The sequence below is a fragment of the Trachurus trachurus genome (assembly GCF_905171665.1).
Source record: "Trachurus trachurus genome assembly, chromosome: 18".
Classification (NCBI taxonomy): Eukaryota; Metazoa; Chordata; class Actinopteri; order Carangiformes; family Carangidae; genus Trachurus; species Trachurus trachurus.
In genome coordinates this window covers 242226-260044 of record NC_139909.1, presented here as the reverse complement: position 1 = coordinate 260044, position 17819 = coordinate 242226, and the positions used below count along the sequence as shown (strand labels likewise).

General features: G+C 43.4%; 1 protein-coding gene across 1 annotated transcript; it reads left to right on the top strand.

Annotated features, from left to right (window-relative positions):
* The first annotated feature begins 1702 nt into the window (after positions 1-1702).
* LOC311002156 (H-2 class II histocompatibility antigen, E-S beta chain-like) lies at positions 1703-10585 on the top strand. The gene is made up of 6 exons (XM_083993404.1): positions 1703-1793; positions 2217-2486; positions 7556-7769; positions 8411-8478; positions 9763-9876; positions 10252-10585. The coding sequence occupies exons 1-6, from the start codon at positions 1739-1741 to the stop codon at positions 10275-10277; spliced, it is 747 nt and encodes a 248-aa protein (XP_083849530.1). The 5' UTR covers positions 1703-1738; the 3' UTR covers positions 10278-10585.
* The last annotated feature ends 7234 nt before the right edge of the window (positions 10586-17819 follow it).

The window sequence follows — 17819 nt, the reverse complement described above, 5'->3', positions numbered from 1 at the left end:
ACAGGCCCATTACATGTCAGGAAGTTAAAGAGGCTATCAACACTTTACCAAACAATAAAGCCCCTGGACCTGAAGAAATTCGATCTAGGTGACAGTTTTATTAAATGGATATCTCTTCTTTATGCTGCCCTGTGTCCGGGTTCCGTGTCCAGGGCAGTAGTAGTAGAGATAACTAGAAAATTTCCTCTCGGGAAATTTTGAAAGGCCCACGGGGCTACTGCCGGTTTTGCCATCTCTGTCAACATGGGAATCAAACCCACGATCTTAAGGTCAGGACAGAGCTGATCAGACAGACACATGATCATCTTTCTATAAGCACTGATATGGAGGAGCTGTAGGCTAACCACATTAGGTTAACTGTGTGTGTGTGTGTGTGTGTGTGTGTGTGTGTGTGTGTGTGTGTGTGTGTGTGTGTGTGTGTGTGTGTGTGTGTGTGTGTGTGTGTGTGTGTGTGTGTGTGTGTGTGTGTAATCACATGAAGTTACCTGTGTGTGTTAGAGTGTGGGAGAGGAGTGCGCACTTCCGCGCGCATTTGTATGTTACCTGTGTGTTTTGATGTGTGTGTGTGTGTGTGTAACTGTAATCACATGAAGCTGGTTCTAGAGTCTGTGTGTGTGTGTGACTATGAGCTGCATCCTGTGTCAGTCTGATTTAGCTGTGTCTGTGTTTATAAACATTTAAACGAGCGCCAGGTGGATTGTTTATGAAGTTAACGAGCTCTGGCCTGAGAACCACAGAGGTTACCACGGCAACTCCAGGTGGTTACCACGGCGATAGGGGCCCCCCAGGCTGAGACAGACAGAAACGTGGAGAAAAAGAGTGATTTTCTGCCTCTGCACTGGTCTAGTAGCGAACCGAAATCTGGCCGGAAGATGAAGGAGATAATAGAACTAGAAAAAGATAGCATTTCCTGCAGAAAATGCGTGTGAATGCTGAAAGCAGCTGAACGCTGTTGCTGAAGCAATGCTGAATGAGCTGAAGAAATTGTTGAATCAATGCTAAATTAGTTGAAGAAACTGCTAAAGCAATGTTGAAAATGCTAATGCTAAAGCTGAAACATAAAAAGCAGTAGAAATGCTAAAGGGAGAAGAAAACATTGAAATCCTGCATGTTTAAAGGTTGAATATGTAGAATATTTATTAAAAGCTATATTTTTTCAAAAATAATACATCCAGGGGGCGTTTAGAGGGGTACAGAATGAAATTATTGCTTTTCCATAAAAAAATTTTTTTAGTCTGAATTATTATTTTTAATTTTTTTGATGGGCTCGACAATGACTTTCTGTCAACGTTCTGTTTCCATTCGTACCCGTAGCTGACATGTGGCTCAATTCTCAGCTGTTTTCCTGCCTCCTCCCGGTCGTATGCGTTTGTTTCCAACCAAGCCTTTTTAATAATCAATTGGTGGGTCAATGGATTATCATATACATGTTAGGATGGGTGTATTTGTGTAGTCTTATCTGTCATAGACACTGTCGCGGACTCTCAGTGCCTCTCAGGTACTAAATTCCATATTTCATTTCATAGTTCTGTGTTAAAAGTTTAGTTAAAGTATACCTGTAAACTGACCCTGGTCTGTAGAGTCACAGACCAAACTGAGTGTGTGTGTCCCAGCAGCAGCAGAGCGGAGCCAGAGTTGTCTGCCTGGTAACAGGTGACAGTCAGGTCATGTGACTCCGCCCTGGTCTTTTTCCAGCAGCTCTCAGTCAGACAGAGTCAGTGTTGGTCAACACACGAACATGGATTCAACCTGTCTGAGCCTCGTCCTGCTCCTCAGCGCCGTCTCCACAGCAGGTAGGATCAATACTCTGATCTATCAACACATCTAGACACTATACCGATCAATACTCTGATCTATCAACACATCTAGACACTATACCGATCAATACTCTGATCTATCAACACATCTAGACACTATACTGATCAATACTCTGATCTATCAACACATCTAGACACTATACTGATCAATACTCTGATCTATCAACACATCTAGACACTATACTGATCAATACTCTGATCTATCGACACATCTAGACACTATACTGATCAATACTCTGATCTATCGACACATCTAGACACTATACTGATCAATACTCTGATCTATCGACACATCTAGACACTATACTGATCAATACTCTGATCTATCAACACATCTAGACACTATACCGATCAATACATTGATGAACTCAGTGATAATTCTCTGACTCTGCTCCACAGATGGATTTAGGCATTTTATGGTGAATCGTTGTGACTTTAACTCCACTGAACTGAGCGGCACCACCTACATCCAGTCCTACTACTACAACAAACTGGAGTTCCTCAGGTTTGACAGCAGAGTGGACAAGTACGTAGGATACACTGAGCTGGGAGTGAGCAACGCTGAACGCTTCAACAAAGGTCCAGAGGTGGTGAGCAGGAGAGCTCAGAGGGAGAGATACTGTCTGAACAACGATGGCGTTTTCTACCAGAATGCTCTGACTAAGTCAGGTGAGTGTGTCTGTGACATCATCACGTTACAGCTCAGTGTGGTTGTGACATCATCGTGTTACAGCTCAGTGTGTTTGTGACATCATCATCATCATGTTAAAGTATATTTTGGGGGCTTTTTTGCCTTTATTTGACAGCACAGTGAAATAGACAGGAAAGGGGGAGGCAGAGAAAGGGGGAATGACATGCAGGAAAGGTCTGCCGGACGTGGGATTCGAACCGGGGGCGCCTGCATTGAGGACGGTAGCCTCTACATGGGGCGGCCACCTTAACCACTGCGCCACACACCGCCTCATCATCATCATCATGTTGATTGACAGGTTGTGATCTATCAGTCTCTGTCTCCACCTGCTGGAGAAACACAGTCACTGCAGCTGCTGATCAGCTGTCAATCGTCTAACTGTCAATCACATTTCTCATTTAACAACAATCAATCAGTTATTGATCCTCATTCAGACCTTACTTGTTTATTGATCCATCTTTTTCTTACAGTCAGTCTATTATTGATCTGCCTTCTGATATCAGTATTGATGATGATGATGACACTGTCTGGATGTGACTGTATTCTACATTTACTATGAAAGGTACTCAGTCAATATCAGGGTATTGATTATTGATCAGTGCTTCCTTCCTCACACTCATCACTCAGTTCACAGTCTGATGTCGACCAACAACCGACAATAATATCAACTCGAAAATTTCCTCTGAGAAATTTTGATAGGACCACGGAGGGCTACTGCCAGGATTTCCATCTCTGTCAACATGGGAATCAAACCCACGATCTTAAGGTCAAGACAGAGCTGATCAGGCACATGATTTCTATAAGCACTGATATGGAGGAGCTGTAACCACAGTCAGTCACCTGTGTTGTGTTTGTGGTGTGGGAGAGGAGTGCATGCATAGGCGTGCAAGTGTGTTTTGGTGTGTGCATATATCTGTAACTGTAATCACATAAAGTTACCAGTGTGTGTATGTGTGTGTGCGTGCGTGTGTATGTGGTAGAGGAGTGCGTGCGCATATGTGTGTGTGTGTGTGTGTGTGTGGTTGTGTTTGACAGGGCTTTGATCTAAATGTCTGGTAGACAGGGCTCAGAGCCAATCAGAGGAGTCTCTGGTCTCTATGGCTCTGGCCTCAGGCTCAGAGGTTACCACGGCAACTTGAGGTGGTTGCCAATAGGCCTATTTCACGACTTCCGGGTTTAGGTACTTCCGGTTTCCGTTACAGGGTAAAACTACTTCCGGTCGCGGAAGCGCAATGGCTGAATCCAAAAATAAAAGTTTCTGCTGCGTAATATAATACATCCATGTGCGTACCTCAGTGTACAAATTCTAGACAAAAACAGCCGTACTTGCATTTCCATGAGTTGCCGAAAGAAAGACCTGAGAAAGAAGTGGGTTTTGGCTACTGCTAAAAAAAAAAAAACAGCATAGACCAGCAGCATTTCCATGCTGGTTTTTCTAGCAGGGTAGGCTATACGAAGAGATGATGGAAAAGACTTTGTTTAGCTTGCTTTTGAACGGCAAAATATTAAAACTAAACCGTAGGCTACACTGGTTCACATTACTGAATTACTGTATATCAATGTCAGTTCTCCAACAAAATCTTCTTGCTTCAAGGTTTTATTTGTCACTGTCCAAATGGAAGATTAGCGGCTAATCATTAGCCTACTGTAATAATGCCATACATAAAACATATTAAGCAGCAATATGTATTTAATCATCAAAGATGTTCACTCAAACCCACATTATTTGAAACAACCTTCAAACCACACACAGCCAGTACCACTACTAAGCATAAAGTCCGCTAGCTTAATGCTAACTAAGCATAAAGTCCGCTAGCTTAATGCTAACTAAGCATAACGTCCGCTAGCTTAATGCTAACGACGGGCTAACAAATTAGCATCGCTATCGCCGTTCAGCAGCAACTGACAGTGATAGCAGTAAAGCTGCTAAAACTTTTAATATTCTTTAATGTGAGAACATCGCCGTTAAATCCGCAGCCTGTTGTCAGTTTATCCAGATATTGCCTGTTAGGAAATGTGCTTGTTTTGGGAGAAATGCAGAGGGAGCAGCAACCGGGGGCTAGTAGGCAGCGACCGGGGGCTAGTAGGCAGATGCTCGTAGGCTACATCCATGTAACTTTATCCACAGGTTTTTAGAGGTTTACCGCTGACTGGTTAAACTTTTTTCAGGAGATTAATGTTAGTCTCACTGATGAAATCTTTTGTGGCGGTCGTATTAGTTTGTTTGAATGAAAAGTGTCGCCACTCTGTCAATCGCTCTAGCCGCAGCTGACCGGACCGGATGTTGATTTACCCTGTGTGACGTCACTTCCGAATCTCGTGAAATAGGCCTATAGAGAGCCTAAAGCCGGGTTCAGAATACATGATTTTTTTGTCTTCCATGATGGTCTCCATGTCAGACTAAAAGATCACAATGGCATAAATTCTTTCCGTGTCTTGGCCGGGAGACTGGCAGTCATCGTTCACGACCAACCTGTACGAGTTCATAGGCCATCGGGGAGGCGTCGCAACAAACTGTCAATCATGGATACTGTAGCGCTGTGTGTGATAGCGGTCTTCTGCTCAGACACGAAAATTAAAAGGAAGAAAAAATGAGAGAGCCGTTCCTGGGTCTGGTGAAGAGGACAGTCTGACTGTCTGTCCTTCACAGAGAACGTGGGGGATATTAACAGATGTGTAAACCTCAGCATTAACTTATATTGCGCACATGTAGCTTTTTTTCAGCTTTATTTATCACTCATTTACAAAACATATCTAGTAGTAGTGCAGTAGGGTAAACATTACATTAATAATAACTGAAAAACAAATATGATACAGAAAATAAATACATAAATAGAAATATTGCGGACATGAAGCACATGTTCACTGGGTATAAACAATGCGTCCTTGATGTCGTCCTATTGGTCGACATCAAGGTTCACGTCGTAGGAGATGTCAGACCAGGCGAGGAAATAAAAAAAATTCTAACATGCTAGACTTTCCATCGGGGCGTCGTACAGCATCGTAGAGTGTCGTAGACGCAAAATCGCTGGAAATGTGTCGGCCACAACGAAATCGTGTCAAAATCGGCCTGAAATCGTGTAGTCTGAACCCGGCTTAAGTGGAAGCGGAAGTGAAGTTCGCCATGGGACCTCAATTCAGAAAAAACAGAGAGCTCACCGAATTCTGATTGGTTGAGACAGGACATGTGGCATTTTGGCGGTTTGGAGGGGAACTGCATCTTGCAGTGCATTTTAAACAGGGAAATATAGCGATTTGACATTATGGGCCCTAGTTTGCTGGCGCAGCGCAGGTGGCGCAAGGTAGCACAGCTGGTCTAATGCAAGTTTCGACCAGCGCAGCCTAGCGCAAAGTCAGATTGGAAGATTGGCAGATCGCGCTGCGCTGAGATAGGCGTGGCAGCGCAGCAGGGGGAGGCGTCACAGATTCAGCTTGGTGCAGTGGAAGTTTTGTGCGAAAATGTCTCGCCGAGGTTGCGCTGAAAGCTCGCCACCTCCAACCAGGTCTACTCTCAGCGCAGCGCGGAGCGCAGCAGGTGCAGTGGAAGTTTGACTGACTGACCTGCAGTGCACACACGTCACCAAGACCTCACAGGCAGATCTCCACAGTTCCAGACACATTTCAATGCAATAAATATCCACAATAACCACTATTTAATGCAACTAACGGAATCAACACGTGAATTTATATCTATATAGATTGTCCCGTCACATCTGACGTCAGATCAAAGCAGAGATCAAAGGCTGTCGGTGCGTAATGGAAACTCCACCTGAATTAACACAGCAGGGACGAACTGGCACTGAAAAGCAGCTGTGGATGTCCCAAGCAGGACTGAGGGTGGATGACTGCATGTCGCTGCCGTGTTGAGATACCACTCTGCCCTTGTGATGATCGCTTTATTTATTTATTTACTTATTAATTCATTAGAGCGAGCGACCGCATCACGCAGCCGTAATGAAAAACAAAACACAAATCTTCATCTCTCTTAGCCCACCACAACAGCCTCGCTATCAGATAGTCAGTATATAGCCTACTACAGTATACTCAGCATCTCTATCACAGAAAAAAAAGAGAAAAAAAGAGACGGACAGAGAGAGAGAGAGAGGAGGACAGAGAGAGAGAGAGAGAGAGAGAGAGAGAGAGAGAGAGAGAGCGCGTCCTTTACTCTGATTTCATTCCGCATGGTGTTTGTTTATGTTGTGATTAGTGTAGCCTACACCTTCATCTTGCTTACACAGAGTTTGAATAAATGTGAGTTTCTTTATTAGTTTATTAGTTGTTGTTTCTTACACTGAGCACCGGTTCTCAGTGTATCAGATCAATCCTGGTTAAGTATATTAGTAAACTCATTATTGGTCACTCTGAGCTCGGACCTCCGGGGAAACAGCTGTTTCCTCCGGGGAGAGGTTCGGCCTCTGGCGTCGCTGTTTCCTCCGTCCATGTCCAAGTATAAAATGACAAACTTGCAGCGCGCATCACCCGCCGCGCAGTTAAAGGTGAGGAGAGGAGCTCATTTGATTGGTGAAGATCTGACTCGGCTGTGTCAAACCCACTCCACGCCTTTCTCTCCTCCTCCTGTCTCCCTCCTGCCCTCTCTCCTCCCTCTTTGCCGTTTGCGCCGGTGGGAGGGACGAGGGGAGGGGTTGCGCTGGTCTAAGTCTGACTGCGCGGCCCACCAATCTTGCGAAATGGACCTGGGCCACACCCCGTTGACGTGGCGAAGCTGCGCTGAGCTTAGACTTCGCTCGGTCAAGGAAACTAGGGCCCTATACGTTGATAGAGCAGTGAATAGGTTCAGAAAATGGCTCAGCTGACTTCAGGTAAGAGGCGGGGTCCACCCTGGACAGGTCGCCAGTCTATCGCAGGGCTGACATATACATATATGCACGGGGAGAACATGCAAACTCCACACAGAAGGGCCCCAGCCGGCCGGCGGGTTCGAACCCAGAACCCTCTTGCTGTGAAGAGACAGTGCTAACCACTGCACCACTGTGCCACCCTAACAATGATAATAATGATAATCAATAATGTAATTGATCTGTTCCAGTCGAGCCCAACGTCTGGCTCCACTCCACCACCCCCCCCTCTGGGAACCATCCTGCCATGTTGGTCTGCAGCGTCTTCGACTTCTACCCCAAACAGATCAGAGTGAGCTGGATCAGAGACGGACAGGAAGTGAACTCTGATGTCACTTCCACCGAGGAGCTGGCAGACGCCGACTGGTACTACCAGATCCACTCCCACCTGGAGTACACACCCAGGTGAGTCCAGGTCCAGGTCTAGGTCTAGGTACTACCAGATCCACTCCCACCTGGAGTACACACCCAGGTGAGTCCAGGTCCAGGTCTAGGTACTACCAGATCCACTCCCACCTGGAGTACACACCCAGGTGAGTCCAGGTCCAGGTCTAGGTCTAGGTACTACCAGATGTGAGGGTCAGCGGTCAGAGGATGTTGTCATGACGCTGTGTAAAAACCATCTATTCTTCCCAGGAGATTCAACAATCTAGCCTCTAAGAATAACAACTGTTCACAAGTGGCAAGTGTCTCCAACGACTGTCGTTATAACACAATAGGGCACTAACGAAGTCGAAACCAACTTTCCACCAAAGACAGTGACTTAACGACTGTCGTTGGCACTTGGAGTTCAAAAGGGAACCAGTGACATCGCCTTGTGTCACTGTGTGCCTTGTGAATGCCCACACAACAGGTTAAATACTGGGTCTCCACACCAGTTAGTTGGACCAGTCCCAGCCTGGTCATATGCTACATGAACTGATGAAACCTCTTGGATGAGAGCTGAAACATCTTCCCAGACAAATACTATAGTATTACTATGACCTGGACAAATGAGAATATGCACAGGCTCATCTATTCTAATACTGGTCTGGTTTGTGTTGCAGGTCTGGAGAGAAGATCTCCTGTAAGGTGGAGCACGCCAGTCTGAAGGAACCCATGATCACTGACTGGGGTAAATACTGTAGTGTATTACACACCTTAACTTCCTTGCTTTAATATCTTGTATCATCATTATGTATTATGTTCTTTTTTGTATGTGTGCCTTGTCTGGAACTGAAGGAATGTGTGGATCTCTGCTCTGCTAATGGAATCTATGTCCTGCTTAGAAGTCATCTGACTTCATGAAGCCTGTCTGGTCAATGTGAATGATTGGTTCTTTTGTTTTCTCCAACTGCTAACGGTTTTGGGAGACAGGATGTGGTGACTTCAGTTAGCCTAAAGGTTAAGGGATAGGTCAAGGGTCATTTAAAGGGATAGTTCACCCAAAATTGAAATTTCAGGGGGTCTCGGCATAGCAGTGCATGTCCATACAACGGCTGCAAATGGATACCAACTGTCATCCTAACAAAAAAACACACCAAAAAACATCCAAATACCTCCATAGTGCTCGTATGTAATGTCCGTCTCATATTGAAGCCCCGAAATGTGAAATTGTCCCGATAAAATTTAAATAAGTCTATATTTCAAGCTTGTTTTGTAGCGGAAGTTTCTTGAAGCTCCTCTTCCCAGTTCGTCCAAATTTGACGAACTGGGAAGAGGAGCTCCACTACAAACAAGCTTGAAATATAGACTTATTTTAATTTTTTCGGGACAATTTCGCGTTTTGGGGCTTCAATATGAGACGGACATTACATACGAGCAGCATGGAGGTATTTGGATGTTTTTTGGTGTGTCTTTTTGTTATGAAGACAGTTGGTATCCATTTTCAACCGTCATATGGACATGCACTGCTACGCCGAGACCCCCTGTAACTCAGAGAAGCCACGGAGGACTCTGAAACTTCTCCCAGCCCTTAGTCCACATGAGGGGGAGTAGATAATGAGTGCAATTTTCAATTTTGAGTGAACCATCACTTTAACATCTGCTTTAGGGCCCTTCTCTGCCTGCAGAAGGGGGAGTCAAGAAAAGGTACATAAGTTCAGAGTTCTGGGCCAGTAGAGAGAACTTCTCACATTGGCACCAGAGATGCTCCAGGATTCGGCATTTTTGTTGTTCTTCTTCTTGTTAATAAACTCCTTTTTTGAACACAAGTGAAGACGTGTCGGCGGTGATCCCTTCTTTTCATCAACACATCAATATACCACAATACCTGTCTGTCTCTCTACCTGTCTGTCTCTCTACCTGTCTGTCTCTCACCTGTCTGTCTCTACCTGTCTGTCTCTCACCTGTCTGTCTCTACCTGTCTGTCTCTACCTGTCTGTCTCTCACCTGTCTGTCTCTACCTGTCTGTCCTCAGATCCGTCCATGCCTGAGTCAGAGAGGAACAAAATCGCCATCGGAGCCTCAGGACTGATCCTGGGTCTGATCTTGTCTCTGGCTGGATTCATCTACTACAAGAGGAAGGCCCGAGGTCAGACCAGTTTACACCAGTTTACACCAGTTTAGACCAGTTTAGACCAGTTCATTTCATTTCATTTTCATTTATTTGTTTATTTGTAACGGGACTCTTCGTATTAATGAACATCTAAGAATGTAAATAATAAACACCAGATTTAGCTCTAGGCTAATTTCCATCCGTAGTCCCGCGGTTCACACAACAACAACAATTGTACAGAGATGAAAATAAGAACAACGTACAGTATGGTAAAAATACCAGGTCACAAAACCACAATACCATATCACAATATCACAATACCATATCATACCAGTTCAGACCAGTTTATACCAGTTCTCTTCACGTGTCTGTCTCTGTTTCTGACTCTCTCCTTCTCTCTTTTTAAACCAGGACGGATCCTGGTTCCCACGAACTGAGCCCAGTCCTGGTCCATCCTGGTCCTGGTTCTGCTTCTGGACCCGATCCCGATCCCAGGCCTTGTCTTAATCCTGATCCCGATCCCAGTCCTGGTCCTGGTCTTGATCCTGTTGCTGCTTCTCAGATGAAGATAAATCAGCTGCTGCTTTAACCTGCTTTGTGTTTCCAGCTCAGACTCTCAGTGCTGCCCCCTGCTGGACTGGATGAACACCTGGTTCTCTAGACCTGGTCCAGACCTGTCCTCTGATACTCAGCTGGTCTAGACCTGGTCCAGGCCTGTCCTCTGATACTCAGCTGGTCCAGACCTGGTCCAGGACTGTCCTCTGATACTCAGCTGGTCCAGACCTGGTCCAGAACCCTCACACTTTAAACCACAGTCTAATTCTCTGTCTCTGAATTTCTGATCTGGAATCTGGTGTATCATCTGGAATGATGGTCCTGGACCAGGTCTGATCTGGACTCTGATGGTCCTGGACCAGGTCTGATCTGGACTCTGATGGTCCTGGATCAGGCCTGATCTGGACTCTGGTTCACTGGTTCTGTTCTATTGGCTCTGGTTTCTGATCCACATGTTTGATTTTTGATTCTATATTTTTCTGCAATAAAAACAACAAAGTAAAAAAAAAAAAAAATACTGAGACTCAGTGTCGCTTCACTGTCACACATCACCACACAGCTGCAAGGACAGGTGAGAACATCTGGAACAACAGGTGAGAACATCTGGAACAACAGGTGATAACATCTGGAACAACAGATGATAACATCTGGAACAACAGGTGATAACATCTGAAACAACAGGTGATAACATCTGGAACAACAGGTGATAACATCTGGAACAACAGATGATAACCTTTACATTTTCTTCTCCATTTAAGTAAAATAAACTCAAAACACGACGCTGGAAAAGATGGATCTTCAAGTAGAGTCGTCTTTAATTCACTTCAGAACAAAGCAAAAGAAAAACAACCCGAGTCGCATACGTAGGCAAAAGATAAGAGAAATAAAGTTCAGAACTTCGTGCATCAGGGTTCACTGCCAAGAGAGCGACAGAGCGACTAATTTCATATCATCAATGTGGCTTATTTACTGTTGGGCATGTGCTGATCTCGGCACTTTCCCATCCCACCTGTTTGAAGTTCTATCTCTGCTGAGTGTGCATCTTTTTCTGTGGTTCTGGTTTCAGCCTACTCTTCTCTGGAAGTGTGCCACCTTCCGAGCCATATTTGAGATCTTTCCATCCTCAGTCCTTGCCTGGTGGTCATTCTATGTGACTGCATCGGAACCCTAAACTCCTAGCTTAGCAGAAAGTGTTATAAGGGTCATGTATAGTTCACATCCATCCCCATTCACCACTCACACCCTGCTCTCCTTCAGAACCTGTTGAAGTGCACACTCTCATCCATTAAGTGGTGCTAAAGAGCATGCTGTAATGTTTGAAGGTCAAATGATGGCAGTCGGCAGAGGTAATGCAGTGTTGAAATGAAACAACATAAGGACACAAAATAACTGTTGTTAACTATTCAAACCGACACAAAACAACATAAAAATGTAGTATGGTTATTGTTGACTTGATCTTTAAAGGTGGCATAACTTTCTTTTCATTGGTCTTGTTTTCAACCTTAGTTGATATAGTCTTAATTGATGTATCAGACAGGGGAATATTTGAGGTGTCATTAAATTCCCCTGCACATACACACACTCTCCTGGTGGAGAGTCAATGACGTCTCGTGGCGGCTCCTGACAATTTGATCTTTTTGTCACTTTTTTGGCTGCTCTGAGGTGGAGTGTGAGGTGGACTCGGGTGGCTAAACAACGTGTCTCTGGTCCGATCGACGTGGTTCAAGCTTCGGAAGGAGTGTTGTGTGCTTTCGGTCACCTGTGCCGTGACAAGCCGGGTTTGTCTAGCCTAGCTGCTAGGCTAGACTGCGGCGTCTGTCAGCTGACAGCTCGTGTCAATCAGCTGGAAGCAATCCGTCTCAGCTGGATCGCACCGCTACTCCCGTACAGCAACAACAGTCACAACTCACTGGGACCCCCAGCTGTTGTTCGGGCAGAAATGTCCAAGGGGAGGAAAAACAAAGGTGAGACCAACGGTGAAGCCTCTACTATGGCCACCGACGTAGAGACGGAGCTGGTTGCTATGGACGCTGTCAGGAAACACGTCAACCAGGTGCTTGCACAGCAGAAGGCACATTACACGGAGATGCTGGACAGACAAGCGGACACATTTAATAAGTTTGTTCGCATGCTCATGGACTCCACTAATGAGCGTCTGGACTCAATGAATAGAAATATTCAAGAACTAAAAGACAGCATCCACTACACACAGCAGGAAGTGGATGAGATGAAAGTCAAAACCTCCAAGGTTTTGAGTGACCATAACACCCTAGAAGGCGGAATGCGCACCATCTGTGACACTTTGTTGGCACTGGAAAAAAAAGTCTGACTACCTGGAAAATCAGTCGAGGAGGAATAATCTAATCTTTGACGGAATCAGGGAATCGGAAGGTGAGAAACCAGCGGATGCAGAGAGGAAAGTCCGCAGCCTGATCTCTGAGAAGTTAAAGCTGGACACTGGTGCCATGGTCATCGAGAGAGCCCACCGCACGGGGAAGCGGGACCCCACAGGTGAGCGTCAGAGGCCCATAGTGGCTAAGTTTTTAAATTTCAAAGACAGAGAACTGGTCTGGTCTAGGAGGAAGGAGCTGAAGAGAACCGCCCCAGGGGTCTACCTGAACGAAGACTTCTCTGAGGCAGTTAGACAGAAAAGAAAGGAGCTGCTGCCCAAACTGAGAGAAGCTTGGGACAGAGGGGACATTGCGTACCTTAGATTTGACCACTTAGTCGTCCACCCACCAAGGGCGAGGGGGGGTGGTCTAGACCACAACACCAGTGCTGATCCCTCCCCTGTGACCTCCACCCCGAAGTGAAGCCCACTAACTGATAAATAGCAGTGCACATTTTTATTTCACGTATGTTATTTCCTTTTTCCTTTGTTTTATGTTCTTTTCTTTTCTTTTTTTCTTTTTCTTATTAAGTTATTTGATAACTAATTTAGTTATATTTTATTTTTGTTTTGTTTTATTTGAGTTGTTTGGACAAACATGTCTATTAAAATACCAAAAAAAGGTTTGAAATTTGCTCACTTAAACATCTGTAGTTTGAAAAACAAGGTTGATGAGTTAAGCTCAATATTGTATGACAATGATATCCACATAATGGCCATTTCAGAAACTCATCTGGATAATACAATAGCGGATTCTGTAGTTGCTATACAAGGATACAACTTATTTAGACTTGATAGGGATTGATTTGGAGGTGGTACAGCGTTTTTTCTGAAACAGCACATTCCAGCTAGAATCAGAAAGGATTTAAGTAGGAATGGTGTGGAGGCCTTATGGCTTCAAATTCACATTCCTTATTGCAAACCAATATTAATATGTTGTTGTTATAGGCCACCATGTTCAAATGTGGATTATTTAGACAATATATGTAGTATGTTGCAGAAGGTAACTGACAAAAACTCTGAGGTCTTTTTTGTGGGTGATATGAATATCAATTGGTTTAATAGTAACTGTCCTTTGAGGAAAAGGTTGGGTGATGCAGCTTCTGTGTGTAACCTATCTCAGATCATAAATATGCCAACAAGAATCAATATTAACAAGCAAGGCTCACTGTCGTCAACTTGCATAGATCATCTCTTTACTAATTACCCAGAGAAATGTTCAAAAGCAGTGTCAGTACCAGTAGGATTCAGTGACCACAACATAATTGCACTAACGATAAAAACAAAAGTACCGAAAGCTGGACCAAAAGTAATACTAAGGAGAACTTATAAAACTTTCTCAGAAAAAGAATTTACAGATGATCTAAAAAATGTAAACTGCCACACTGTTCTGGACTGTTTGCACCCTGAGGCTGCATTAGTCACCTTTATGAAATTATTCTCAGCTGTTTGTGATAAACATGCTCCCATTAGGAAGCTATCAGTGAGATCAGTTAAAGCGCCCTGGATTGACAACGAACTAAAAAGCTATATTAAAGAAAGAAATTTACTAAAGAAGTCTGCTACTGAAAATGGAAGCCCAGAGAAATGGGTTGCGTACTGTGCACTGAGGAATAAAATCACTAAAATGAACAAACAAAAGAAAAAGCAATACTATAGATCTAAAATTGCAGAGTGTAAGGATGATAGAAAAAAAATGTGGAGAATACTTAATGATGTTGTAGGTAAGGGTAAAGTAAATAATACATCTACATTTATTGAATGTGATGGTGTATTTATAACGAAACCAAAGGATATTGCAAATTATTTCAACGAGTATTTCATTAAAAAAGTTGACACAATCAGATCTCAAATGTTGCCTGGGAACGGTACGCTTTCAGATTCCATTATCAAAAAAGAGATTATGTGGGGTAAGGAATGTAACTTCAGTTTCAGTATGATCAAGGAAGAGGAGCTTGAGAAACTTCTGTTATCAATTAAATGTGATAATCCCTGTGGCATGGATAATTTAGATGCCAGATTATTGCAGTTATCGGCCAGAATAGTGGTGAGGCCAATTTTTCACATTTTTAAATTATGTTTTGATGGTTGTGTTTTTCCTCAGCTGTGGAAAGTTGCAAAGATTACTCCACTGTCGAAAAATAATAGAGAGCCTCTATCAGGACCTAACAGTAGACCGATTAGTATTTTGCCGGTTTTAGGCAAAATTATGGAGAAAATCCTTTTTATCCAAATTCAGAAGTATTTCGAAGAAAATAGTATCAATTCGGAGCATCAACATGTCTATAAAACAGGCTATTCGACCTGCTCAGCCTTAACATCTCTTACGGATCATTGGTTAAAAAGTATTGACGAGAAATTAATTGTAGGTGCAGTGCTGTTGGATTTTAGCGCAGCTTTTGACATTATAGATCATGAGTTGTTACTCAGAAAGCTGTCTGCTTACAAGTTAAATGATTCAGCTCTCAAATTATTGAAAAGTTATCTGTCTAATCGACAGCAATGTGTGATGTTTAATGGCACCCTCTCAAGTACTGCAACACTGAATAGTGGGGTCCCACAGGGGAGCAGCCTCGGGCCGCTACTATACTCTATATTTGTTAATGACTTGCCATATGTATTAAAGCATGCGGGTGCAGTAATTTATGCGGATGACACGACATTGCATGTCTCTGCAGATAACATAACATCAGTGAAAAAGTTACTTCAACATGAATTATTGCTAGCCTCAGAGTGGGTTTTGGAGAATAAGTTAAAGCTGAATGTCTTGAAAACAAAGTGTATAGTTATTGGCTCTAATCATGCACTGAGGTCTGAACCTAAACTGTGTCTTTCTATGCAAGGCATTGCTATAGAACAGGTAAAAGAAGCCAAACTGTTGGGAGTAACAGTGGATGAAACTTTGTCTTGGTCAAATCATATCAATAATATAGTGTCTAAAATGAGTTACAATATCTCTAATATTAGAAGAATCACCTTCCTGCTTAATGAATCAACTATCAAACTATTAATTAATTTATTAGAAGAATCACCTACCTGCTGAATGAATCAACTGTCAAACTATTAATTAATTCCTTAGTTCTGTCTCATCTGAATTACTGCCCAACAGTTTGGTCCAGTGCCTCAAAGAAAGACCTTTTTAAACTGCAGCTAACTCAAAACAGGGCAGCACGCCTTGCTCTGCGGTGCTCTATCAGAGAAAGTGTCATGAGTATGCACAAAAGTCTCACATGGATGCTGGTGGAGGAGAGACTGGCTTATAGTCTTATAATGTTTTTGAGAAAGACTTATACTTCACATAAACCTGTTTCTTTGTTTTTACAACTTCAACCGACAAATGTGAAACATAGTTATGGCACTAGACAGGCCTCAGGAAACAACTTCACCTTGCCTTTACCTAGAACAATGCACTCAAAAGGTCAGTTATGTATAGAGCTGTAGCTCACTGGAACAGTCTCCCCTCACACTGGATCACAACCACGGGAATGTCCAGTTTTAAAACGAAACTGAGAGAAGCTGTGTTTCGTCATAATATTATATTGCAATAGATTACTAATATATTAGGCAATCATGTCAAGTTGAATTCAAGCATGTTATTACACCTGTGTTGTACATTTATTTATGCTTTAGGTAATCTCATATGTACTCTCCTATAATCATGTAAAAAAAAAAAAAAAAAACTATATTACTCCTCTTGATCATGTCATGTCTATAATCATGTAACTATTTGATAATCATGTAATCATCCTCTTGATCGTGTTAACTTATTCACATTGTACTACTTAATATGCATTTTTATAATCTTGTTTAGGATAAATGATTTCATGTAATTTTTTTTTCTTTTCTTTTGTACAAACACTGTATTGTTGTGTTTGATTTAATGTGGACCCCAGGAAGAATAGTCTGCATCATTATGTAGACTAATGGGGATCCAAATAAAACAATAAAACAAATAAAACAATAAAACACACACACACACACACGCACACACACACACACACACACGCACACACACACACACACACACACACGCACACACACACACACACTCATTAATGACACGTTCAGTTGTTTTCTTTATTTTTAATCATCTGATAAACACAAGGAAATCTTCAGGCAGGAAAAATCAACCAATCACAGACAAGTTAACAGCGTATGACATCACACAGCGGGATCAACCAATCACAGACAAGTAACAGCATATGACATCACACAGCAATGACCACCTGATTGGCTGGTCACGCTCTAAAGGAAGACGATTGGTGGAGAGCAGTACAGGTGTGGGAGGGGCATGGCAGTGATTGACAGGTGAGGAAGTGAGTGTGTGTGTGTGTGTGTGTGTGTGTGTGTGTGTGAGAGACGTGGCCTGGTTGCCATGGTAACGGCCCCATGATGTCAGTAGTAAACAAAACGCAACATGTAAACAAATCAGAGAGAAATAAACACGCTCATTATCCACTAATTAACCCTCGACTCTACTAACGAGCCAATCAGAGACTGTCTCCATGGTTAGAGCGCTGTAAAAGAGAGTAAGGATACGCATCGGTCCAATGGCAGCGCCTCCTGGTGGAGGAATATGGGAGTTGCAAAAGAACTGACATCTCTGCATTGTTGGTGAATGAGCAGTGTGGTGTTTTCAATAATTTAAAGCAGAAGTAAGGTGAATGTTTGTGTTAATATAAGTCTTAAATAGTTGTATCTTCCGACAGCAATCACTTCTATAGAGTGTTTGGTCTGAAACACGGGTCTGTCAGTCACTCTGCTCTGTTCTGAGCCCAGGAGAAAACATTTATCGTATCCTACAGTTTTTACCCAATGAGGAGAGAGAACGGCATAAAGGGGCAGTCCTCTCTGTGTGTGCAGCCAAGGGATGCGCCTGAATGTGGCGACGTAGGGACGAGGACTGTTATGGTGCGTTCAAGGCAACCCGTAACTCGTGTTTTTCCGACCTGTGAAGTGGTACCAGTTCGATCTGGTACGAGTTCACGGGTCAGAAGTTACGAGTGGCCGTTATAGTGACTTTCACAGGTAAAAC